The following is a 26,007-nucleotide window of genomic DNA, read 5'->3' as shown; positions in this document are numbered from 1 at the left end:
TATTTGACTTTGTGGAAACAGTTTTTACCTTTTTTAAAGGAACAGTCTGATAAATATCTATGATTTTATTTTTTAAAAGTTTGCTCTGGGTGCCATCAACATCACTAAATTTGATAAAGCTAAATGTTGTCAGACAAAATGTGGATGTGTGCATGTGAGTGTGCAGTATTTGTAGGGAAGTCATGGTATTATTAGAAGCAAAACTTTCTTGCAAAATACTTATCTTGTGCATCAAAATATCTTAATCCAAAAGAAAATCCAAGAAGCAAGAGAAAAAAGTTGAGGACTGTTATATTAACACAGAAGTTCATATACCTTCTGCTTTCTATTTCTTTTGCGCTTCAGTTGTAAAGGAAAAGTACAAAATGTTCTTGTAACATTTCAGTCTAAATTCGTTCTCTTGTATAACCAATTTTTTGTCTATAGTAGTAGCTGTTTATTAATTCATGACACTCATGGATATCTGAAACAAATGTGTGCAAATAGATCATCTATACATTAGCAAATTCTATCCATTTGTTTAGTTTTTAACTTCTGTTGATTGTTTTTCTGACTTCTCTTACTCATCATTTGCTCAGCAGTAGGTCTTCTGCTAAGAATATTGATTTTGATTCTATGCTTCTTTTGCAAGAAAATGTAATTTATGACTTCATATTCAATGCAGTAAAAACCTGAATTCTGCTGCCTTATGGTGTTTTACACTAATTGAACACTCCCATGGCACAAGTATAAATGACTACATGATATGCAAGAAAATGCGTTTCAAAGACTCAGGATTTAGCTTATTAATCTGTTAACTTGGCAGCCACCATTTTATAAGCCCTATGAAAATGGTGAATTTTCTTTGTTTAGCTGATATCTAAAACCATATAATTAGAGTTTGGCTAGAACAACTTTCATTTCGGGGCATAAACAAGACAAAAGGACTTCAGTGTTCACTAGTAAGCATAATACTTCATATGACTAGATATTTAAAAAATAAATTTTAGAAAAGTCAAATTCTAAATCTGAGATCAATAATATCTCTCAGTACTTTGTGATAGGTGCACAAAGAGCTTTAAAACGAAACTAAATGTGATTTAGCCTAAAACTCTTGAGCTCAGTTAATTTCCTCTTAGGTTCCTCTTCCTCTGATGTTCTGGCTGAGGTTGTATGGCAGGACCTTGATAGTCTACCATACCAGTCTTTTCAGCCCTTTTTCTCAGTAGCTGAGAAAAATGTCCTTGTCACAAAGCAAGACCATTCCTCTAGTTCTGTGTCACTTAAGGTTTTTATTAGTAGTAACAAAGATACCTCTTGTCTGTTTCCCTGCTTTCCGCTGCTACGGTGCTGGATTTGGTGATGGTTTGTATTACAGTTTATTTAAACATAGCTTAAAAGGCTGCTTCTGTGCTCTCTTTTTGTCCTGTTGTCTTTTCTGAATTCTCACAGGAACTGCTCTTCATGTCTCTTTGCATCATTCCTGTATTACTTCCTTTGGCTGGCTGTTACCTGCTGCCATGCATTTTGTACTACCCAGTTTCTGTCTTTTCTCACGAGATTTCAGCTTTACTGTCGTGTCTTTTGTCTGACCTCTCCCAACTGCACTGTTCTAGCACCTTGTTACTGGCACCTGTTTCATTTGAAGTACCTTTGCTAAGGATGAGCTAAGGGCTCTGGTGTCTCCCCTTTCTCCAGGACAAATAGGAGCACACCTACTCAGAAAGGTGAATTATGCTTAGGGGCTGCAAAGCAGCTGCTCTGAAGTATCTCTTCAAAGTTATTATTGCTGTTTAGGTAAAAAGCAGATGACACAGAATATTTTGAAAAGAATAATTAAAATATTTATTTATTTAAGTGACCCTAGACAATGATGCATCTGAAGAGCTTAAGATCCATTTCTTCTTGTTCACTTGGTTCGCTCATGCTTGGGAATAACTTGTTGATCTATATAAACATTTTTGACATTGCTCAGTATGTGTCAGCTGTCTGTCCGTTGCCTGCATGCTGGTGGTAGTCAAAACTGCTCTCAGTAAAGTTTAAGAGAATTTCAGTTTTCAGAGGAGTCACTTCACAGGCACCAGGCAACTTCGTACCATTCTCTATCCCTGGCAACACTTAGAAGCGGGTGACAACAATCTTCTGGCATTTTGTCCTGAAAGCTGAAAGGGAAGGGCGGTAAACAGAGATGCTTCAGAAGCATCTGTACACGCTTTCTGGAAAAACGAAGGAGAGAAGAACCATCACAGGATACAGGGAAGGAATGCTGGAGGCTGTTGTATACTCAAGTTGATAATTCGGGAGTTTTGATACAGCTGACATATATATGGGAGATATTTGCATTTGGGCTAAGGTAGACACTGACAGCTTAGTGCAAGGCTGTCATGTAAAGACACTGATGCTAAAGATACTGCTCATCTGTGTCTGTTTTTAGCAATCAATCCTTTCACATAAGTTGGCCCAAAGGAGACATACTTGTTGGGTGTGTTACTAGGTCCCCTGAAAAGTCTTACAACAGGACATACATGAATTTTTTAGGTAAGTTGACTGGTTAAGTGCTGAATTATTTATGATCAGATACTTACTGTATTTTAATTTTGAAGGTATTGTTGGGAACACTCTAGAAATAGTTTAGACACTTATGAACATGGGAACTTGAACAGCAAGCAATGTGGCAGAGGCTTGTGAGGTGATTGAGAAAGCAGTTTTCTCAGCTTTTCTTTGAAACAAAAGTACAGAATTCAGGTAGCAAGCAGAGGTGGTTTTAAAAGGAGCAGACATCAAATTTAGAAACAAGTGAAGTAGAACTTTTTTAATAAGGAGGATTTTAGGATATTTTGTAAGTACTGGTGTTTGAACAGACACTGAAATATTTTCCTGAAAATGCGGTTCATAAGAATCTATATTGAGTTAACTAATGACCAGTAGTTATTCTGGACAATTCCATTAAGTCAATTTTTTGCATTAGTGACTAAAATCTATTATATGATAAATTTTTTGGACAAGAGTCTCGTGAGGTTTGAGCAGCAGAAAGAATCTGTCTGTTCTCCGTGTTTTCCAGCTTGCAAGTCTGCCTCTACCTTTCTTCTGGGTCTTGTCTTTAGAAGAGGCCACTGAGTGGTTGAGGCTATAGTGCTTTGCTGTCCTGGGCCTCATTTTTCTCTTCATTCCTCACCCACCACCTGTTCTTTCCTTCCAGCCCTATTCACTCTTACTCTTGCCTTCTCATCCTAGGAACCACAGACTCTTTATTGACACACTGCTCTTGTGCCATCTCCATGCTCCAACAGTTAGCTGCTGAGAATAAGCAGCACTTCTGCTTGGAGGGAATACAGGAGGCATGGTATACTCCACCAACCAAAATTAAGAAGAAGACAGAGTGACATGGACCCATCAGAGCTAAGCCAGGTTGTGTGGGGCAGCGCACAACTCCTGTTGCTGATATTTGAGTATTGTGATAGTACTGGTCTCTGGTAACTCTGGTCCTGTTTGATACTACCTGGATTTAAAATAGTGGCACATCGTTGACCTGTGGCATATTTTAGCTATTAGTGGATAGCTATCTAATGAAAGTGTTAGTGTGATGTTGGCAACAGCTAGAAAATGTTTCAATGCCTCATCACCTGTTTTGCAGCAGTATTTTGTTGCTCCTCTTTTCAGATGTTGATTAAATGGACTTATTTAAAGTTGTTTTTCCTTACATTTCATGTTACTTAGAATTATCATGACTTGTTTCTGTTTTCAGGTGCTGACTATGAAGGTATCAGTACAGGCTGTGGCAGTGTGGGGGAAAATAGCTCCCCCTCACAGCATCACTGCTATTATGATTACGGATGACCAGCAGACTATAGTTACAGGAAGTCAAGAAGGACAAATATGTCTCTGGGATCTTTCCTCAGATTTAAAGGTTTGTGTCCACTGTGCTGAAGTCTACCAAATAGACAGATTGTAGTTTTATCTTTTATTGTTAACAATGGGATTATCCAGACTTGCACTTACTTAGATTAACTTTTAAAGATAGTGTGATATTTGTTACAGGAAACTCATGAAGCAAAACATGTTTAAATGCCTTTATGAGGAACCAGTTATTTGCAGACTTTGGAAAATTTGTCATAGATTATCATGACCTGTGGATTATAATTTGAGATTGTGTGCTGTGAGTAGTGACAGCAAGTAAACGTGCACCATTATCATGATTCCTGTCTTGTAAAGTCTTTTTTCTTTTTTTTTTTTTTAAAATGCTGAGAGTGGCCTGTCATTTAAGCAAACCCCAGAGCTCTCTACCAGGTTAACAATGGAAAAATTTGTAGAAAGGTGGAAGAAGTAAGATAAAATATGTGGTTTTGATGTAATTAAGCTGCAAACCTCCTGGCATATTATTGCCATTGCTTTGGCTACTTCGTATTTATTTGAGAATGGAACAGAGTCAAAGCATTTAAAATTTTTTTATTCTGCATTCTTAGAACTGATGCTGTTCTTTTTGGATTTGGCTGCCCATTTGTGCTCAAATATAGCTTGAAACTGTAGTTTGTATTTTATGGGGCTACCTTTTTCCATTAAGATCTTTGCATGCAGTGAAGCTAATCAAAGGGATTACTTAAACACATTGTATGAAATACATGCTTAAGAGCTTTGCAATATCAATTCCCTACTTCATTCTGCCACTTTTGCTGCATGCTGTAGGGTGAAGGCCAGAGGTATTCTGCACATTGCCTGTTTTATAACATTTATACACTCCGTAAATTCTTCAGAAGGTGCAATTTTTAGACTACAGTGAATAAGACTGTACTTTATGCAAAGTGCATAATCCATCCACATCTTTCTACATCCCGGGAACATGACTGAAGAACATAAGAATGTAAAGCAGATTGACAATTACTCATTAATAACAACATCTCAAGTACTATTATCTTGCTTTTAGATCTCCTTAGTTTATACAGAAAATGTGATGTTTATGTTAAACCATTATATTATTCTCCTAGATTTCCTCTAAAGAAATTCTCTTTGGCCATACTGCTTCTGTGACTTGTTTGGCAAAAGCAAGAGAGTTTGAGAAACAACCATATGTAGTAAGTGCTACTGAAAATGGGTAGGTAACTGAATATTCAATTATTCGTTTCTTAAATCGTGAAATGTGTGGCAGGTATAGGTCAGATTTTGCATTTGGCAGAAGGTTTTTAATCCACTTCTTCCATGATATGAAAAGGATGGCAGCTACTTAGGATAATGACTGTGTTGCTTATATACAGTAGTCTAAGAGCTCATGTCTTGCACAAGAGAAAGGTTTGGCAGATTCAGATATCCAGTTAGTAGTCAGGAGAATGAATTTTTCAGAAGGTCAGCTAGGCCCTGTTCAAAGGGAAAGTAATGGGCTGTTTCAGGGAATCAGCAGGCTCAGAAACGTTTTAATGTCACAGTGCTTTGTTCCTTCCTGAACTCAGTCTTGAGAACTGAATCAGTACAAGAGGCTAATGTAGTCTGATCCAGGTTATGCTTGCTCAATGAGTATGTATGGACGCACAAAAAAGACTGCCCTTGAATAAAAGGTGTATATGTTCCTTGTCTTTGTTTAAATCTGACTTGTTCTTTTGGAGTGTATTCTTTTAAGAGGCTCCTGATCTTGCAGCTTTTCTTCTGTGTGTGTTTTGTGACTTGCCCCATCACTTGAGTGAAACTAATTTCTGCAGTTCTGCTAGGATTACCCTTCCAGATTTATTTTTTTTTCTCTGAATATTTGATAACCTCTTCATCTGGAGTCTAAAGCCCATCTGTTGAGGATTTCAGGGCTAGCTTCTCACTTCCTTAAGCACTTTCCTTAAACAATTTTGTCTTGCTGCTTAGTGATACTCTCCTCTCATTTTGGGTTCATCTTTTCTGATTAACAGGACAGCTCTGTTAAAACCTCTTCCCATGAAGAGTTCCTGTCAATTGCCCTTCTTCAAGCTACACCTTCCAGCACCTTAAGGCTACTACTTTCTCACTGAGGTGCTTGTTTATCCTTTCCAGCTGCTAGGGTCTCTGTCTGATTCTCTCACTCAATCATGAGTATATAAGAAGGGGTAACTTGAACAAACTAGTTCAGACTTCTTAATCTTCAAAGGTTAGACTGCCCCACTGGACAGACGGTGGTAAACAGTTCTGATTATTATGTGCAGAAAAGAGGGTGAGAAGTCTACAGGACTAGTTTTGTATTGGCCTCCTACAATTCTACTCAAGGGTTCAGAATGGAAGCTATTTTTCATCTTAATTCTGAAGTTCTGTTAGTGCAGTGCTGTTTCCAGATCATACTAGGAGAAAAAATACTGTGTTTCCAAAAAGCTGACGTGAAAAGTGTTAAGCAACAAATGAGGATTTTGCTATAGATATGCCATACAGAGAGATGTTCACATCCTAAAGGTTCTGCCTCTGAAGGAATCATCAGGCTTGCTTGGAATGTGTATAGGTAGGACTGAGTAGTCTTCTGGCCCCTTTAAAAGCTCACTTTTACCAAATTACTGCTGACTTCTCATCTGTATTACATAAGGGCAAAGCATCCATCACTGATTCCTGGAAGGCTGCAACATGAAGTTGAGATAATTACAAATAGGAAGCCTCATCTTCAGGAGATGCAGGGTTTGTCGAACTGAATTTTCTGGCTTGTGAATCATTCACTTCTGCCATTTTCAGGCTTCCATCTCCTTGTATTGAGGGTGGAAGAAACTGTGTGGAAGATGATACTCTCCCCCCATCCCACTTCAAAATCTCTTAAGTGTTTGTATAACTGACATCCCATTTGTGCATGTTTGCATGTGTGTATCACATTAATGTAGCTAAAGCAGTAAAGTTAATTGTCACCGATATAAACAAGGAGAAATTCACAACCTTAATGTTTAACAAACAGCATAAGCATTCTGTTTAAGTTATGACTTTTGGTCTACCAACTCTGATGCTATGCTACAGGTGTATAGATTTCACTGCTCTTGCTCAGCTGAAAAATATAAATTAAGTAATGTTTTTAATTGTCATAAAATGTCAAAGTGTTGTAGATTAAAATGTAAATCATTAAGTAGTATTTCTGATATAATAAAACATTTTCCTTTTCTTTAAGTCCTTGTACAGAAAAAGAATGTAATTTCAGAAATCATAAAATGATTGTTTCAGCTGTGGAAATAATGCTTACTATTTAAATAGAATCTAAAAGCATCAAAGTCTAACATTCAGTTGCTGAACTATGACAAGATACCTCATACAACCTCATTTATAACATTTAACTTGATTGTGTTTCTATTGTACTCTAGTCCCATAGAATGTTGAATAAAGTCTAGATGAGGAAGACTGGCTAACGCGTCTTTAATATTAACCTTAAATATACTTAAGCGTAGCTAGAATGTTGCACAGACATTTAGGTTGTCAAGGCAGGTGCTATATCAATAACGGATTTCAGGAGTAACCTCATGGTGGCACTGTTTCTTCTTAGCAGAAGTTGCCGTTCCTCCCAAGAACTGAAGTCTGATGTGGCAGAAGATGCATTATGCTTTTCAAAATGTATGGTTTAAGTTCAGTGAAATGAATAATTTTCAGGAGGATGTAGTTCCAACGACAGATAGTTACAGTGACGCGTTGATGAGCTGTAATGGCAGTATACCTACAATTTGTTGTAGACCAGAGTTGGCCTTAAAGTCAGGTTTGTTACAAGGCAGCAGGATGTAATTACCAAAACAAAAAGAAACAAGTACTGTATGTCATCCCCTCCTAACGACCACCACATTTTCTTACCCAGTAATCTGTAACAAAAAGCCATATAAACGACCAGACTGTGCTTAAGTACAGCACTAAAGAAAAACTTGGTGGCACAAAATTATTCCAACCAATTGAGTGGAAATGACAGAAAATAATATGAAGTTATCTTTGACAGGGAGATGTGTGTTTGGAGTGTCACTAGTGGACAGTGCATTAAGAACGCAAAGCTTCCTTATAGGCATACAGCAATCTATGTAAGTATAGCAACTTTTCATGGAATATCTCTGCTCATTACAAAAGGAGTTCTGCTTTATTAACATATTTTTCAGAAACACACAATTTTATATCTGTAGCTCATAACATACTGAATAAGAGAAAAAACCCTTTTGTGATATAAGTAGTTTTATATCTGTTATTTTTCCTTTTTTTTACTTTCTTCTAAGAAAAGGAATGAGACTTTTGTGTTACTCTGAACTCCATGATCAAATCAAACTGATTCTTTTTAAGCTCCAGATGTTTGGAATGCAGTATCAATTAACTTATTGTAAAGTTTGGACATCAGGTAACAAAGTGAAACTGTCGTAGTCTTTAGTCTTGTCTGTGTTAGAATTGCATGGAAACTTCAAGTTTTATGTTGGCTGTTTGATGGCATATTTTAGAAGTATAAGCAATCTAGCCAAACATGAGACAGTCTGCTGAAGATCTTACTTTTAAACATTTGAAAGGTTTTGGTGCCTAACTGCTGACCTCCAAAGACTGCTCTGCCCCACTTCCAAAAATACACTTTCATTCATTGCAGAACTTGGGACAGATCACTTATTTTCAGAGGCCAAATTGCTTTAAATATTACTTCTGATAATTTCAAGGGTCTGCTTTGAACTGAATCCAGGTACACTAAGTATCTAGATGTTGGAGTGTGAGGGTGCGTTTGAAATACATGTGTGTATATGATTGAGGAGCCCAGCACGTATGGATTTGATTCAGAGAGATGGCTTATTTCTGGATATATTAGTAGAAGAGCTCGGGGCTCGTAGATTAATTAAAATGCTGCTTTTCTTCTGTGGGGAAGTCTAGGGTGGAACTAAACCTGCAAATAATGGAAATCTGAGACCTCATGCAACTCAAACTATGGCCAATTTCAGAATCCAAATGTTTTAAATCTTCAAGAAGAAATGCTGTTTTTCATGACACTGTTTTGGTTGACATGATGAATTCAAACACAGTTGTTAATGATAAAGGGAAGAGGAAAAGCTTGGGTAAATTACCAAATAAAAATCATAGAAGAATAATTTCTTAATAATCTATGTTTTTACATATATGTGTGTGTGTATAGATATATAAAAAAACATAGATTGTTAAGAAGTTCTTCTATGATTTTTATTTGTGTATGTGTTTAAAGCATATATATTCTTTCTTACATATGTATGTATATACACACAAAACAATACCTAATTATAGTAGAGGTGCAGTATGATCTGCTTTGCGATTTTGCCTAATTAGATTTTAATAAAGTTACGGAGGAATTCTGCAGAGAACTAGGCAGATCTGGCCTGGCTGATTATCTGACAATCTCTGTATGTTTTTGTGGAGATCAGAGACAGAATCTTCGTTCTTCTCCTTGAGGTGGGAGAAGCAAATACTTTTAGCAAATTGTTACTTCTCCTCTATTAGAAGTGAGCTAAACCTAATTTTGGCTAGATAATTATTTTTGTCCTATAACTTGGGCAAGATAGATAAAGGAAAATAGGAATATCTAACAGGAAAACTTTATTAGGAAAAAGAATAGATGTTGCTAGGAGGGGAAACTATTCTTAAAATGCAACATTCAGATATTTATAATAAATTGATATTTTTTTTTTGGTAAGGGTTTCTTTCGGCTGGGGTTTTTTGTGTTGTGGTGATTTTGCTGTTGTAGTTTTTTTTCATTGTTGTTCCATGGGGAATGATTACTTGTGATAGAACCTGAGAGAGTATAATTTCCTACAGAATATTATTGTCTGGGAGTTTTAGCGCACACTGGTTTTGATAGCATCACCATTAAAAATTGTTGCTTTATTTTTAGTTAATGTTTTAGTAGGTTTTAATTGAACTACTAACCTATCTGGTCTAGTAGGTTCCCTTTGTTCAGCATAGATGATTCAGCTATAAATGGCAGATGTCAAGCAGTGCAAACTGAATATTTGCAATTTGAAATGAAGTTTAACACCAGGATCAACTCTTAAACATTTGTGGATCTTAACCAGTGTGGGATTTTCCCAGATAACTAACTGAATATGCAAATCTTCCACTTCATGCCTAATTTAAGAGTAACAGTAATTACAAATGGTTTCTACTGCTAATCATTTTTTCCTCTGATCATTCATAATATATGTAGTCATACTTATCCTATTCCCAGTTATTTATGCATCTTTTGTTTTCAGACTTCAATTTGGGTAACCAATAGACAAAGAATTATCTAAGCAAAACTGAATGTACAGGAACTTTAGTAAATGAGGCACCATTTTGTGGGTCTATCTGGTATTTTCCTCTGACTACTTCATTGTTTCCTTTACTTTAGGGATAGTATTTACTTGTAAATTCGATTTGAGGTGGCTGCTTATGCATTTATAGCAATTAGGTATACAGTTATGGAGAGATATTACACAAAATGCAAATGTCCTTGCACATATAAAACACCTAGCAAAAAAGAAATCTTTGTAATCACTCTGCACTGCTGTCATCTCTATTCCTTAGTACTTTGCTATGTGTCTGTTTTTTCTTTTCTTTACATGATTGTTGAGAAAGAATGAATCTTCTGAACACCAGGGCATTTAAGGTCAAAATGAAGAATCTCGTGGAGTAGAAATTCTTCCTGAAAAATAATGGAAAAATTAATTATGGAAAAAATTCGTTATAAATCTTCTGCATTTTCACCTATTTTTTCATCTTTATGTACCTCTTCAATAAGTGGAGCTTTATCAAATGTTTGGAGAGAGACAAGGCCTCTCAGAGAAACAAGTCCCAAACTGTTTAGCAATTTATAATGAAAACTCACACCTTGATTGCTTCCAGAATTCCAAAATATTTAGGCAGGGCAGGTACTGCTTTCAGTACAAAGCACCTCTTACTAACCTATATGCCTATAATAAATTGTTGTAAATGTATGTGAAATGCTTGTGTCACTAGCAAAATTGTGTATGGTCTCACGTATGCAGTCGATTTTTAGTAATGCCACAAGTGTTGATGACAATTCCAAATATGACATGCTTAATGTGAAAAATATGCGTGATCATATGTGTATGACTCTCTTCTTTCCACTTCTGCAGTATTACCATTGCTCATTCCGAATGACAGGTGAAGGCTGGCTTCTTTGTTGTGGAGAATATCAAGATGTTCTTATTATTGATGCTAAGACTTTGGGTGTTCTTCACACTTTATCATCATCTCAGTCTTCTGATTGGATAAACTGTATGTGTATTGTACACTCTGCAAGAGTTCAAGGTATACATTGTAGATGTATTTATGTAGGCCGATTAAATTGTGATAAAATATTTCTGTATAGATAGTACAGTCCTACTAGATTTGAGATCTAATCATGTTTTACAGAGCTGTTACGTACAAGATGTTAACATTTCATTGATGGCACCTGAGAAGGTGTTTTTAATACTCCTAATGTTGGTCATGTTTCATTTAATATGTTTGTTAAAGAGAAAAACAAGTAGCATCCACACTAGTTTTAAGCAGCTCATTTCTTGGATATAAATACAGATTAATTTTATAGTATCAGAGAAATTAAGGGGACAAAACCACTGTTCTGTATCTTCTATTGAATTATATCTGATCGCATAAAATGATTATTCACTGTTTACTTGCATGTTTTGTATTTCTGTATACCCATTAGTTATTTTTGTGTAAAAAGAATATTTCGTCTGAATAGTGTCCTGCAGAATCCATGTTTTAGTACTGTGTAGAACAGCAGTGTCTGTGTCAAGGTTCTCTTTTGGTGTTAGGCACTGTTTGAACTTGGTTTCAAGTTGACTATCTCACTGTTAACTTTTCACAGAAGATTCATTGGTTGCAGTGTCTGTAACTGGAGTTCTTAAAGTGTGGGACCTATCTTCATCTTTGAATAGCATACAGGTCAGTTTGTATGAGGTGTGAAACAGCAATTTGGTTGATAACATGAACATAGTAATATTCTCAAGTAAAGGATACATTGAAGCAGAATATGAATAAATTAGAATTTTCTGGGTATCTATTAAACATTTGATTAATTTGGTCACAAAATTCTGAAAACACACCCTCGTATCTCTCTTTAAAATTAGTTGGGCCGCTGGACAGCTCTTGCCTTGACAACTGCAACGTCTTTTGCCCAGGCTTCTTGTCTTTCCATATTCTGTGATGCTGAAGTTGTAACATTTTCCTGCTGTCCTGATGTCATGCCATTCTTTGAACCTCTTCACTCTGTCCTTTAAACTAAAAGCTCTTCAAAACCAGCCTTTGTGCTCCCTCTTCACCCTTGTTACTTTCTTCAAAATGGTCCTTTAGGCTTTCATTTCCTCTGTCTGCCTTCCACAATGCTGTCTTTGCTTGGAAAAGACTCTTGCTATGTCAAGTGCCCTATTTCTCCATCTTCAAACTCACTTATTCTGTGCACATTTTCTGTATTAATATTCTCAGCAGCTGTCACTTGACATGCACAAGTGTTAGAATTGGAATACAATGTTTTGTGTTTGACTTAAACTCTGAGAACTAGATTCACAAAGGGACTTCAGTATTACAGCTAAGTACTATGAATCATCAGCAGAAATAGCAAAATGTCAACAGTCGTCTTTGAACATCCGTACTGCCTTGCTTGACAAACTGCAGAGCATGCTGCAGCGCTACTTGTTAATGGGTAGAATCAGGCCACTTAGGAGAGTCTGTCAAGTTTGATACCATATTGGTGGTTTTTGGTGGGGTTTTGATTTATCTGCAGTGGTTTTTTTAGGGGACGTTTTCAACATTCCTAGGGCAAAAAATACTGTCAATGCTGCAGCAATTCTGGGGACAGTATCAGCTGCTTACAGACATCAGAGAAGCATGTATGGTCCCATCCTTTTACTGCTTGGGGCCTTCTTTTATGAGGGGAGGAGTGCAGAATTAGTAACAATCCGGCTACTTCATGTTTTAAAGAGCAGTATTTTAATAAATATTGTTGGATTTAATTGGAATTAATTGGAGCTGGGAAATGTAGTGAGAGAATGGTTTACAGTTTGATAGGCATGATTCCATGACCAGCATACACCTTCTTTGAGAGATTTTGGTACTGTTGGTATGTTTCAAAACAGAAAACATCAGTTTCCAGTGATTTAATCAATAATTAATAAAAATAATTCCAATATAAGAATTTTGAGCATGATGGCCTTGATAAATCTGATTTTCACACAAAAAGGCTGAAAATGCCTGTTTTCTTAAACCATCTGTACATTCAGCAATACAAAGCTAAGAAAATGAATTACTTTTCCACTACTTTTTAGAGGTGTTAAGTTCAGACAAGACATAGGACAACACCATACCTCTTGGACTGTCCCAGCTGCAACAAGGATGAATGGGAAAGAAGAATATTCATCAGCCATTCAGAATCTGATACTATCAGTTTATAGATTGTTGTAGCTGTTTTTTGACTGAAGAATACTTAGCAGATATTCATTACAGCAGATGCTATTTATTGCATGCCTTTAGTCCTTCTTCGTATTCAGTATCACTTCTTTAAGTGAGAACAAGGTTTGAACCCTGCTGTCTTCCTATCTCATTTTTAATTAATTATATGTTTCTTTGCATTTGTAAGTCTATGTTAACAGAGTTAATTTTCAGTAGTTTGTTTCTATCCTAACAGTAAAAGCCCAGATATCTAGAATAAATCTTTACAGCTTTTTTCCTCTGTCACGTAAAGGAGAGAGAAAGTGTGTTCGAGAAGGAATCAAAACCTCTGGACTGTATAAATTGTCAAGCAGTACGGTTTTGTACTTACACAGAAAGGCTCCTTCTAGTTGTGTCCTCCACATGCTGGCAGGTACATTATTGAGCATTATACTTTCTTTTTAATTTTGTTAATAACTTTGAAAAGCTAATGTGATTTTTACATGCAGATACTTGTTTTTTCTCCTCAGCTTAAAGAAAAAGTGTTCACTAATTGTCAGATATAATAGTGTGCTGTACCCCTTCTCTGCTTATCTTAACTGCCTGACTGGGATGAAGTGTTTATATTTTTATTAATGCATTTCTGCTTTAAAAGTTTAACATGAAATTGGCGTGGTAGAAAGGGGATTACTTTAAGTACTAGTCAGTTTTAGAGCACTGCATGCATTAGTCTCCTCCACAGAGCATTTCAAAAGGAGACAAAGATGCACAAAAACTGTGTAAGTATGACAGAAGTAATCACAGCTGGCAAGCCCTTGATCACCAGGGGCCTTTGTTCTACCAGGACCAATAGCCTGAGTTCCACTAATAGAAGCCAGCAAAACTAAAGACCCCAGATTATATCACTTTTTTTTCTCGTAGCTGTAAGAAAATAAATGCATCATGTAGTTACTGAAACTGTTACTAGTTTATTTTAAATTTTAGTTAAACTGAACTTTATTGTAAAAATTCTGTACTACTTCTTCCTCTTAAAATAATCCTGAGCTATTAGTGCAACATATGTACCTGATCCAAACACCACTGCTGAAGGGGGGCGGAAATTTCGCATACATCTGAGTCAACTTTGAATAATACAGTTGTAAGGTATCTTTGAGATTTCTCTTGGGCTATTTAAAATAGTCTGTACAAAAGTAGAGAATAGATTGGCTTTTCATGGAAAAATCTATGTATTGTGCATTGTTTTCTATTAATTTCTATAAAGTTTTTCCAGAAGATGTGCACGTTTCTTGTAATATCTCCATTATGCATTCAAATACCTATTTTACTGCTTAAAGTAGTGTTATAGATACATAAGCCATGTTGGATTTTCAGCTTCTGTTTCAATGAATATATAGCTTTAAAATAAGAGATGATGATGATCTTACTCCTTAATTAGAAAGGTATGTGGGATGTAGTGTAGGAGAGATTTGTTGTGTGGCTCCTTAACTCAGTTCTGTCGTAATGAAAATATAGAGCAAATTAGCTAGAAATTAGCTAATTAACAGAAATTAGCTATGAATAATTCATAGAAATTCTTATTCTGAAATCTATTTGCTAGCACTGCTGGAGAAAATGATAAAAATGTGGCTATGAATACTCTCTCCATGAGGCCACTAGGAACATGAACAAGCAAACAACATCCTAGGTTGCCCTAGTCATATCCTGTTTTGGCTTAAAATGGGAAGGTCAAAGGAAGCAAGCAAGTCATAATTTTTTACCAGCTGTAGAAATGGAAGAGAGAAGAATTCTTGCAAGCAAATGGGATTATATGTTCTTTGCTTTCAATTAATTTGCAAAAAAGAAAAATCTCTGTTGGTCCTCAAAGAAGAAAAGAAAAATTCTTCTTTAAGATGTGTCCTGTGATTATGCCAGCAGATCATCTTTTAAAGAATACAGACAGGAGCCTTTATAGCTTCTATCGAAGTCTTCAATGTCATATGTATGTGCTGAATTCATTATCTATCTCTTTATAAGAAATTGATAGTCCAGTAAATATTAATAATGAATGCAAAAGGCAAACCAAAGTAAGCCCCATCCAAAATTCCCTGATACAACAGAAGGCTCAAATGCTACTTTTTTTATTGTCAGTTTCTTTATCTTTGAAATATATGGTTTGATTCTGACTTTGCAATAGTTTGATAGTATGAAAACTGCTTTGGGTTTAAAAGAAGTAGTCAAATTAGAGAGTCAAGCTACTTGTTGATCCATTGCCCCAAGCCAGCTTTAATAAAAATGAATGTGCCAATACTGTTTGTCTATATTTTATTGTTTTTCTGAGCTTAGGTCTATGATTATTGTGATTTCTCCTTGCTTTGTACTGAGTTCTGTAAAAGTGGTCAGTGCTTTTCTGGTGGAGAAGTACTAGCAGCTTACAGACTTATCATCTGGACAGAAGATGGGCACAGTTACATCTACCAGCTGCTAAACAGGTGGGCTCAGATGGGGAATTCACACAAAAAGTTCAGGTACAAGATGAACTTTGGGTGGTTTATTATGGAAAATCTCTGCATGTTGCAAATGATCAAAAACCAGAACAAAACCACTTTGGCTCTCAAAGATTTACCCTGAGTTTGACAGCCCTCAGTCTTTGTTTGACACAGCAGGGGACATAGGAATAAGATTAGCCATGTAGAACTTGGGCAGCTGGTGCTGTGATTTCAAAAAGTCTCTTGTAATTACTTATTCAGTAACTTTTAACTGAACTTGTGAATCTTGGATGTTACTGTTCTGCTCTCTAAAAAATATGAATTTCTAAAGCTTTTAATTTTTTTTTTTCAAATTATGCAGTGGGCTTTCTAAAAGCATACATCCTGCCGATGGGAAGGTGCTGAAAGAAACTGTTTGTCCTCATTTACTCTGCTTTACTGGTTTGAAGGAAAATAAGGTAAATTCATAAAGGTTTGCAGTGAGCTTCAAAAGTTCATTTGTTATTTGTTTGCAATTACCTAAATGATCCCTGAAAAATTGTTGAATTCATCAGCAGATTTAGTTGCTCTATGAAAACAGTGATTAAGACTTATTCTTTCATTTTAAAATTTTTACTTACGGAATTGGAGATGCTCATAGGATATTTTTATCTTAAATTCTGGCAATATTTACTTTTTTCAGAGGGGAAAAAGGTTCCTGTGTTTTCCACTATAGATAGACTAATTGTTGAAGTGATTTATTTTTTTTTTCCTCCTAATTTTGGCAAAAAAGGGAGAGCTTTTTTTTAAGTTAAAGGTGGTCTAAAATAGCTTTAGAAGCTTTTAAAGTCAAATTTGTTTAAAAAACAAAAAAAAATGAACAAAAACAAACCAAAGAACCCAAACAACAAAAAAAGAAAAAAGCCAACCCCTAAGCAAAACGTAAGCAAGTTGCTTAGTTCTTATTTTATTAAGACATGTATGCATGTTTCAGTTTAACTACATAAATGGGTTGTTTCCCATGTGTATCCATCCTAAATTGAAGGGGTTTGAATCTGTGACATTTTGTTCAGAATACTGTTATCTTGAGCCTTCAGAGGAATAATCACATGCCTAACTTAAACTGTGAGCAGACTGACAGTGCATAAAATTAGACATGTGACTCTCTTCAGAACCATAGTCTCGACTTGAAGAAGCCTCTAAGGTTAAGAAAAGAGGAAGTTGAAAAAGTAGGTGATCTTTAGACTTCTGATTGAGAATTCATGTTTAGCACTGCATGTCACACCAATTTCAAATTTAGGGGTTACTGCTTAGACAAAGTAGCTCAAGTGGACTCAGCTATGTTGGAAAACCTTCATCTTGCTCATTTAGAGTAGTGCTTTGTGTGACTACAGAAAAATAGGTAAGAAAAACCAGTTGATTTAAAAATTAGAAAATTGATTAGAATTAGGAAGTAGGGAGAAAAAAATCTATGACAGAGGTTCTTACTTTGGCAAAAATTGAACCAAAACAAATACAGCAAATTTTTCCGTGTAGCTTGAGTTTTGGTTTTGTTGCCAAGTCTTAGTGCTAACACTGTTTATGAAATAGTAATTGTTGGAAGATGTGATTTAAATCCTGCCTGCAGTTGCATTAGTTTTGTTTGATGTGTATTTGCATGAGAGCTCAAACAGATCTTTAAACAGTTCTGAAGATATGCAAGGGAGACGTTTTTTAGTTGTACCTAATTAGAAGTACTGTCAAATATATACCTCTGTGAGGTTTTCTAGTGTTCTTTTTTCTTTCTGTTGACAACTATAGGCTCTTAAAAAGCATTTTTGTTGCATACTCTTATGAAGCCTGACAGATTTAATTTTCAGTTGAAGGGCAACAGCACAAGCCATTCAGCTTTTCCCCCAAACTCTGTGATCTAAAATCAGGTAGGATAACTACTGAAGGATGCCAAAAGGTCAGATATTGTGAGGGAAAAGAATGAGGAAAAAGGAATAGCCAGAACACGTGGCTTGGCAAATAACAGGGTTACAGTGGTTTGTAGGAAGCTCATATATGCTTCCCCTGAAATGTATGCATTTTTTTAATAATGTCACCTGCCCTTTTCAAATATTTTTGCTTGAATATTTACCTTACTACCTGAATAATTTTTATAGCAGATTTGTGAGACAACAAAACTGCCTTTGCGATGATCTGTTTTGATCTCCATTCTTAAATTGTAAACTGAACCACATTACAGTACAGTTGCTTATTGTGGAATTTACTCCCAAACTTCAATGTTGTAAATAAAATATAACCAACATATGGGGATGTTATTAAAATGTCTTGAGCAAAAAAGGTCAAGCTGTGTCTACACTATCTAAGTACAGGTGATGTGTGGAACAAAACAGTTTATGCTAATGACCTTTCATCCACACTATCTACAATACAGGGTGTCCTTGTGGGTTTTTTTGGTGTGGTGTTTTTGTGCGCTCCTGCACACGTCTCCAGTTTACTTTCATGCAAAAAGAATCCTGACTTGGTGCTCCAAGACAGCCACACAACACAAATCTAAGCATTCACTTCCAAAATACATGTGTGGTGTAAACTCAAACATACTAATGTAGACATACCTGGAGGTTCCTTATTTTCTTGACTTTTGTGAGAGTTTGAGCAACTAGAAGCTTCCCCTTAGACACCACACCTGTTTTTGATAGTTTGATACTTCAGAATGAAGCTTATGTAACAACTAAACAGGACGTTTTTGGCAAGTCACCAGTAGATTATCACAGTTTGGTTAATGATGTGGTGATATAGAATTATCTGTGGTGTTATACATACAGGCAAAGAAAACCTACAGACTTCTAGTCTTCGTAGAATAAAAACCATGGTGTTTGTCTGAGATAAATATACTGCAGTAAGTTTTAGTGTCGACTAAATGAAACTATCTAGATGTCAGTAAGTCTGTTTATCAATGATATTATACCTCTTTAGTATCTGGCTTTTTCCAGATGACTGAATGATGATGTTATAGACTATTACCTACCTATTGTAAAAGCATAATTCTTACCTTTTATTATTTGTAGTAATTTAAGCTATGGTGATTGAAGCTTTATTGAATTCGTTTTGATGTGAAGATTATCAATGTTTCACTGCATTTTTTTCAGCCTGATCTTGGTGCTTATGTTGCCATTTTCTTTATACACTGGCGATACTATTGATAGGTTCTCCATTTAGAGGCAGTCCATTTAGGCACAGTAAACCTAGCCCTCCCATTCCACTTTTCCATTCGGCATGTAGACTTAGCAAAGGGTACTGGCAAAGCAAGAGGTGATCTTCAAGAGGCTTGCACCAGGCAGACTAGATCTGGTCTGAGCAGAAATTAGTGACAGGTGAGGGTTCTGCCATCATTTGTTTTATATTTCTACAGCTTTTGATGTAAAAAAAACCCTTGAGTTTGCAATTAATCATTACATTATTTTATCAGCTCTTTTGTATCAGAATATTGATTTACTGTTATTTTTGGCAGAGTTTTCCTTTTGTCATGGGCTTCATGAATGAAAGAAAGGAACCTTTCTATAAGGTTCTTTTTTCTGGTGAAGCTTCAGGAAGGATCACTTTGTGGCATGTTCCTGATGTCCCTGTGTCAACATTTGATGGTTCGCCAAAAGGTTTGGCACTTCTATGCCTTTGATACTGTCTCTTTAATTATGTCTTTAAGTAATTTTTCAAGAAATCTTAAATTCTCATGAAAATATTTTCACACTAGAAAGTGATGCTCGCTCATTCATTCATTGTGTGATGATTGCCTGTAGTTAGAAGGAGCAAGACACTAAAATGAATGTCTAGAAATTCTTCATGGAACTGAATATATAAATGTTCCTATTTCCTTACCATTTGCCCATAAATGCTTCTGTACCAAATGTTATGAAAATTTACTTAGTTGATCCTACTTATGGTTGTTCATAGAGAGGTATAAAAGAAAGGATTTAGTGAGATCTGATCTGGTGTTGGAATAGCAACTGCTGACTGTCCATCCTTAGCCTGCAGAAAGGATAGGTTAGGGGAAGTGATGAAGAGATGAAAATGTGTATTTTGCTTTGTTTGGATTTTTGTTTTGTTTTTAATTAAAAAAAAGTCCTGACTCTCTTTGTCCACCCTCTAGAGATCCCAATTATAGCAACATGGACTCTTCAAGATAATTTTGATAAACACCATTCAATGTCAGAAGGCATTATTGATCATCTTTTTGCATCTAAAGATGGAATCAAAAGTGCGGTTGTCAGTTCCTCTGTATACATACCTACTCTCAATAAGCTCGTGTGTGGATGTGAAAATGGGAAAATTTTTGTAACACTGGGTTTAAAAACTGCAAGAGCAAGACTTCTAGAAAATATATCTTTGCTGAAAGGTAAGTTTTAACAATTTTGTTCAAATTCATCTCAAGCACAGAAAACTGCGTACTTCTGACATCCCCTCTAGTGATATCTATAAAAATTCTCTGAAAAGTAGAGGTGATGATCAGGGATTGAATGAGGAAAATGAAAATCATGATGTTCTTTCTCCCTCTGTAGCTGATCTTTCAGATCACAGCTTAGTACTACCAAGGTGCTTTGCACTTTTAGGAGTCCTGGAATGCCTGTGGGGATGGGGTCACCAGAAAGTGAGATATGTGGGATGTCATGATATGGGTAGTAGTCATCTCTCTCATTTTCCCTTTAAAAGATCATTCTGCTGAAGGAATAAAAAGGGTACATCTCAGTAGATGAAGCTCAGAATGCAGACTTTTATCCTCCCTTTTAGGAACATGTCCAAAATTCATTGATCTTATTTAAAGGATTGTGGTATTTAGTCTTTTGAGTCTCCTGACTTTTAGCAAATGTACTGTAAAATATAGAACCCCTATTCTTGAAGGACAGAAATAATTTATGTACCATCTTGTTTCAGATAATCTACCTTATAAGGTTCTAAATGGTCATAGTAGCAGAGTCACTTGTTTACTTTATCCACATGATCAATCAGTAAGATTTGATCCAAGCTGGCTGTTATCAGGGGGCCAGGATTCTGTCGTGATCTGCTGGGATATATTTACTGGAAGCATTTTACACCAATTTAGTCTGCAATCTGGTCCAGTAACAGAGCTCTTGAGATCTCCAGATAACTACAGAGTAAGTAAAAGCATAATAAATGATGTCTCAAAAAAACCCAAATTATCTCTGTGTGTGTGTGTGTATATATACATATATGAAAGAAAAAACTATCTGGCAATACTTTTATCCTGCGGCACTTTACCCTTAATTTACATTTACTCAATTGTCTTGTTTGAAAGTTGCTCTTAGTTTCAGGGGGTTGATTTCTTGTTAGTTTGTAACTTCAGTGGTTCAGAAAAATGATCCTAAACTAGTGATGTATTAAATTGAAGCTCTTAACATTCTGTTCACCATTTTTAATATCATGATTATCAATCTATATGTTAATCTGATTTCTCCTAACTTCTGAAGTTGAAAAGTCTAATCAGTAAGGCTAGGGGTTTGAACATAGTAAGAAAAGATTTGGACCAATAGTATTTTAATCTGAATGTGTATGCTTGATTTTGGTTCCTGACACATCCTTGTGGTCCTTTGTGCATATGCTTTTGTGTTTTATGAGATTAAGAATAGTTTTGTATGCTTTTCTTTAAGAGAATTTTGAAGTAAAACATTAAAGATTATTTACTGTACTGAATGCTCTGTGAAATTTTGTTGAACAAATTCTGTCCTCGTTGTATTCTGCAGGGCTGTGATTTCATGTTTTTCCTCTTAGAAAGCCTGTGAAGACATATTTGATACTTAGAGTTGACTCAGAGTTCACTTACATGCCAACATTAAGTAGTCCAGAAGATGTTTTGCAGTGGCACAAGTTCTTAATGCTTGTAAGGCTCCCTTTAGCCCTTTTTCTGGAAACTAGGTAGAATTTAACCCCTGTTTCAGTTTTCTTTACAGGGCTGAATTTTTCTGTAGGGTGAATTCCTTTGTGTGTCACCAAAAATTACTCGCAGGAAGGAAAGGCTTTGCAGAATCAGATCTGTACAGTGTGAAATGAAATTGTAACACACCTGATTTTTCATTAGAAATTCATTGCCCTTGGCTTTTGTGTCCTAAGACCTGATATAATTTTATATCACACTAACAGCAGTTTGGTTTAAGGCAATTTTTTACTACTTTCTCTTGTAAGACAACTGCTACGGTATATTTGGTTATATATTCACTCCTTTGATAAGCTAAGTATTGTGAACATGGTATTTGTAATATATTTTTTTTTTAAATTGAAAAATCAGAAGTGATTGTATGTTTCACTGTCAGGAGATCAGTTGTACAGCTAGCCTGTTAAAAACAAGTTGGGGATGTAGGCGAAATAAAACATCATTTTTGGACAGCTTTTACCAGGCTTGTTAAAATGATGTGGTTATGACTGTGGTTACAGTGTTAAAACTGAAGTTCTTTCTGTTTTGCAGTTAAAAGACCACAGCATAGTGTGCTGTGTATGCAGTGATCACTCAGTAGCAATTCTACACCTTCAGAAGAAAGCATGTCTCTTACATGCAAGAAAGCATCTGTTTCCTGTGAAGAAGATAAAATTTGACCCTCTGGAAAATCTGCTAATTGTTGGATGTGAAGATGATTCAGTTTATATTTGGGAAATTGAAACAGGTAATAAGACAGAGGGATTTTTTTTGTTTGCTTTCCTAAGTTTTGTTTGTCTGTCGTGTGGTGTTATACAAACGTAATTTATAGAAGACCAAAGCAGGAATACTAACACATTGAATATATTAGTTAGAGATTAGTTTAAGTGTTTATATAAAGAAGCAAGAAACAAAATTTTCATACGGTTCAATGTATGTCACTAATAAAATACAATAGCTTAAGTCAGGTCCTGACAATCAGATGATTAGCTGATGTTGCAGTGAATTGAGTAGAGTATTTCTGGAAGCTATAAAGCTAAGTTTTTCTCTTTAGTTATTAAAAAGAATGAAATTTTCAGTCCTAAAAATCCCAAGTTAGACCAAGAAGTTCTGCTTTCTTCAGCAAAATCACAATCTCAGAAACTTTTTGATTTAATTGAGAACCAGTTAATAATGGAAGATAATTGCAAAGCTTTACAACTGTGTAGTCAGGAAAACTAAAGCTGTTTCAGGTTAAACTGTAGATTCCCAGGTGATTTGACAGTGTAATGCTGATTCACAAGGGTAATAAATGTAGTTATTTGAACTCTGACACAGAGCTATCAGAAGCTGTAATGGTGGTAGGCATTACAATACAGTGTTTTCGTGCGATTCAGAGCTATGTGTCCTGGGAACGGGGGTGAGGGTGGTGGTGCGTAATGAGCCTAGAACCACTGAAATGCACAGCATATTAATACTGTATAAAAACACCATTTTACTTAACAGTAAGATCACAATTTACTTTATAAGTTATTACATCATACTGTCCAGGCTGTCTGCTTTGGGCAAATAAGTCCCTTGCTTTAAAGTACGAAATATCTGTGTTTAATGAAGGACTTGGCAAAATGAGTACAGCGTAAGTTACAAGCCTGTTGTGTTAGTAAGCTATTTAATATCATAAAGCTGGCATAGGAAATGCCGCCTTCTGGTACTTACTTTTTTCCCAAATGTACCCAGTTACTCCTTTAAATAAAAAGATTTAGAATAAAATTAAATTGAACTAACAATTATAGTCAGTTAAAAGCCATAGTTTTACGCTGGTGTTTTTTCCTAAAACTTCTCAAAAATACAAAGTTCTCTTACGAAGTTCTCATATTTTTGCATTGTATTTTGAGATTTAAAAATTCTTTTAATCTTTTTGTTTAAAAACATCAATTAAAAAATAAGAAGAGAAGGTGTGACCTTAGGAGACTCTTAGATTGTATATAGTGTTGTACTTCATTTTCTTTACTGTCTTACTGTTGCTGAGTGACTATACGATGGTTTTGCTTAGAATTTTAGCTCTAGTTGCACTGCTGGGAAAAACGATACAAAGTCAAATTTTCAAAAGTAAGTACTAGACTCTGAGTTAGGGTACTTTAAACTTGTTACCTTGTTTTATTGTTGTTTCCTGCATAATTTTGAATTCTATTTTCTGGTAAATATCTAAAGATTCTTCTTATGTGTGTTCTGCTATTTATGTAGATGCATGATATTACCGTTTTTGGTGCATTTTCTCCTGTCAGGAGCAGGCATGGGTTCTATCTTTCTGGAAGGTTTGTGGAACAGTACTGTCTTGGGATCCTTCTTCCTGTCTTGTCATTCCTGTAATCCCTTCATTTTACCAGTCTCTGTCAGCACATCTGCAATGGTGCAAATTGTTGCTTCCTTTTCCTCTTTTTTCTCCTCACTCTAAAAGGAAGACTGTTGTCTCTCCAATTTCTTCTCTGTTCCTAAAGGTATTGCTAGATCTCATGATAATTTCCCCCCTGTAATGACAGCATACACTTTTTCTATGCAAGTAGTATTTCCATTAACAGTAAAAGCTGTAAGCTATATCTGCCCCATACTTTAGCATGAAGTAAATAAAAGAGCAGAAGAGAAATTAATTTGATTCTTATCATTGCCTAACTGCTTGTTTTGTAGCAATTGCCAGAAAGTCACCTTTACTAGTAGTAAGTATTAAAGGTAGAATGGAAAGATACTGTACCAGATCCCTGTTGTAACTAAGGGAAACTAGAGCAGGCATCTAAATGTTCAGCAATTGTTAATAAATACATGTGGTTTTATGGAGAAGTTTGTAAAGTTGCTATTAATTTCCAACTGTTCTATCTACATATTCATTGCTCTTTTTAAACTAATGTTGAAAACAGTTTAGAAATTCAGGTGGGGGAAATCTTGGTATAGAATATTTTCTTTTGTTTCACAGCTAAAAAGGACACTTCTCAAAAGCATGTAACTGTAGGTAGGCTGTTTCCTAAGTACATATCAATTTGAGAGTGAGACATCCTTGAAGGTCGTTTATACTTAAATGTTTATTAGCATTTCTTGTAGAGTCATCTTTTAACCAAAGGATTAGTGTGCATTTGAAATGCTGCAGTAAAATTGAGCAAATAAATGTAATAAAGTACCACAGAATATTTTGTTTCCTTATAAATGTTGCCATAGCTATCATTTGTAACTGATTTGCATCAGTTATTTTCTGTTGGAACTTGATCACTTTGTTTTAAAAGGAAATAGATTAGACATTGAAGCTCTAAAACACTGATGTTGAGTATGCAATGATTATTTTTCATACATACTTTTATGATGCATTTGTTATGGCTCCATCTTACTCTGTGCTGTTCTATAGGAGCTCCTCAGGTGCTCCTATGTTGTGAATTAAGGTTAAAGCTCACAAGATGGTAAGTCTTAATGTGCCTCTTGACAAGACATTGGATTCTAAGGGGACTGAAACCCTGTAGTAAGTTAATGCAACACTTAATTCTCTTCTTAAAAAAAAAAAAAAAAAAACCAAAAAAAAACCAAACAAAAAAAAACCACAAAAAAACCAACACCCCCCCAAAAAAACCCCAAAAACCACAACAAACAACAACAAGAAAACAAAAAAAACCCCAAACTTTAAGCCAAAATAACTGTGTTAATGACATGAGAAAGTACAGTTTAATCCATCATAGCACAATGAAGAAATCATCATGAAGAAATACACTAGTTCATATCAAGGCATGTCTTTGGTAGGACTAGGTTCTGCAGGAGGCTAGTAGTGTACAACAGAATTGTTCTTGTGTTGCGCACTAAGAAGCGGGGTTATGTTTTGTACTTAACGTTCACACTTTTAAGATAAACATAACATCTTTATTTCTTTGGTCTAGATTTTTCATGGAAAGTGTGTATTCTGGTAAAAATTTTGAAGAATTAACTATATCCCACATCTAAAAAAAATTGTGCAAGTTCCCAGCTTTTTACTCTTTCAGCCTTTCAGTATTCTTATTACTTCATGGAACGTACACTATTAACTAGAAATGGTGCTTGACAGGTCATAAGTATTCCAAACTTCTGGGGCGAAGTAAGTAATTGCTAAATGATTCACTATGTCATTTTTAAATTGAAACTTTTGGCTGTTGGTTTAAAGAAGTTGTCTGTGTAGGCCTGAGAAAAGGCAGTTCCATGTGTGGTGTTAGAGAAGGCCAGATCTGCATTGCTCAGAAAGATATCTTGCAGGATAAAATGGTATTTAGGCAGTGTTTGCCTTTGAATTAACTCCTGACAGTGGGGATACTTTTATCCCCACAGTGTGGTGCAATGAGGTTCTTCCTTAGTTAAAACAAACAAACA

The 26,007-nt window shown here is 35.5% G+C and overlaps 1 protein-coding gene across 1 annotated transcript in view; it reads left to right on the top strand.

Annotated features, from left to right (window-relative positions):
* Positions 1-3,733: 3,733 nt before the first annotated feature.
* Positions 3,734-26,007, top strand: part of WDR72 (WD repeat domain 72) — a gene marked incomplete at its 3' end in the record, with an annotated part of 62,397 nt that continues 40,123 nt past the window's right edge. The window contains exons 1-12 of the mRNA XM_009709191.1: positions 3,734-3,886; positions 4,962-5,068; positions 7,874-7,952; positions 11,004-11,178; positions 11,741-11,817; positions 13,613-13,732; positions 15,622-15,767; positions 16,126-16,222; positions 19,243-19,384; positions 19,879-20,124; positions 20,661-20,881; positions 22,207-22,402. Coding sequence (XP_009707493.1) covers positions 3,734-3,886; positions 4,962-5,068; positions 7,874-7,952; positions 11,004-11,178; positions 11,741-11,817; positions 13,613-13,732; positions 15,622-15,767; positions 16,126-16,222; positions 19,243-19,384; positions 19,879-20,124; positions 20,661-20,881; positions 22,207-22,402 — 1,759 coding nt within the window. The remainder of the gene's footprint in view (positions 3,887-4,961; positions 5,069-7,873; positions 7,953-11,003; positions 11,179-11,740; positions 11,818-13,612; positions 13,733-15,621; positions 15,768-16,125; positions 16,223-19,242; positions 19,385-19,878; positions 20,125-20,660; positions 20,882-22,206; positions 22,403-26,007) is intronic.

This window comes from Cariama cristata, unplaced genomic scaffold (assembly GCF_000690535.1).
Source record: "Cariama cristata isolate BGI_N322 unplaced genomic scaffold, ASM69053v1 scaffold36201, whole genome shotgun sequence".
In the NCBI taxonomy this organism is placed as follows: Eukaryota; Metazoa; Chordata; class Aves; order Cariamiformes; family Cariamidae; genus Cariama; species Cariama cristata.
This window is presented reverse-complemented; position numbering and strand designations above follow the sequence as displayed.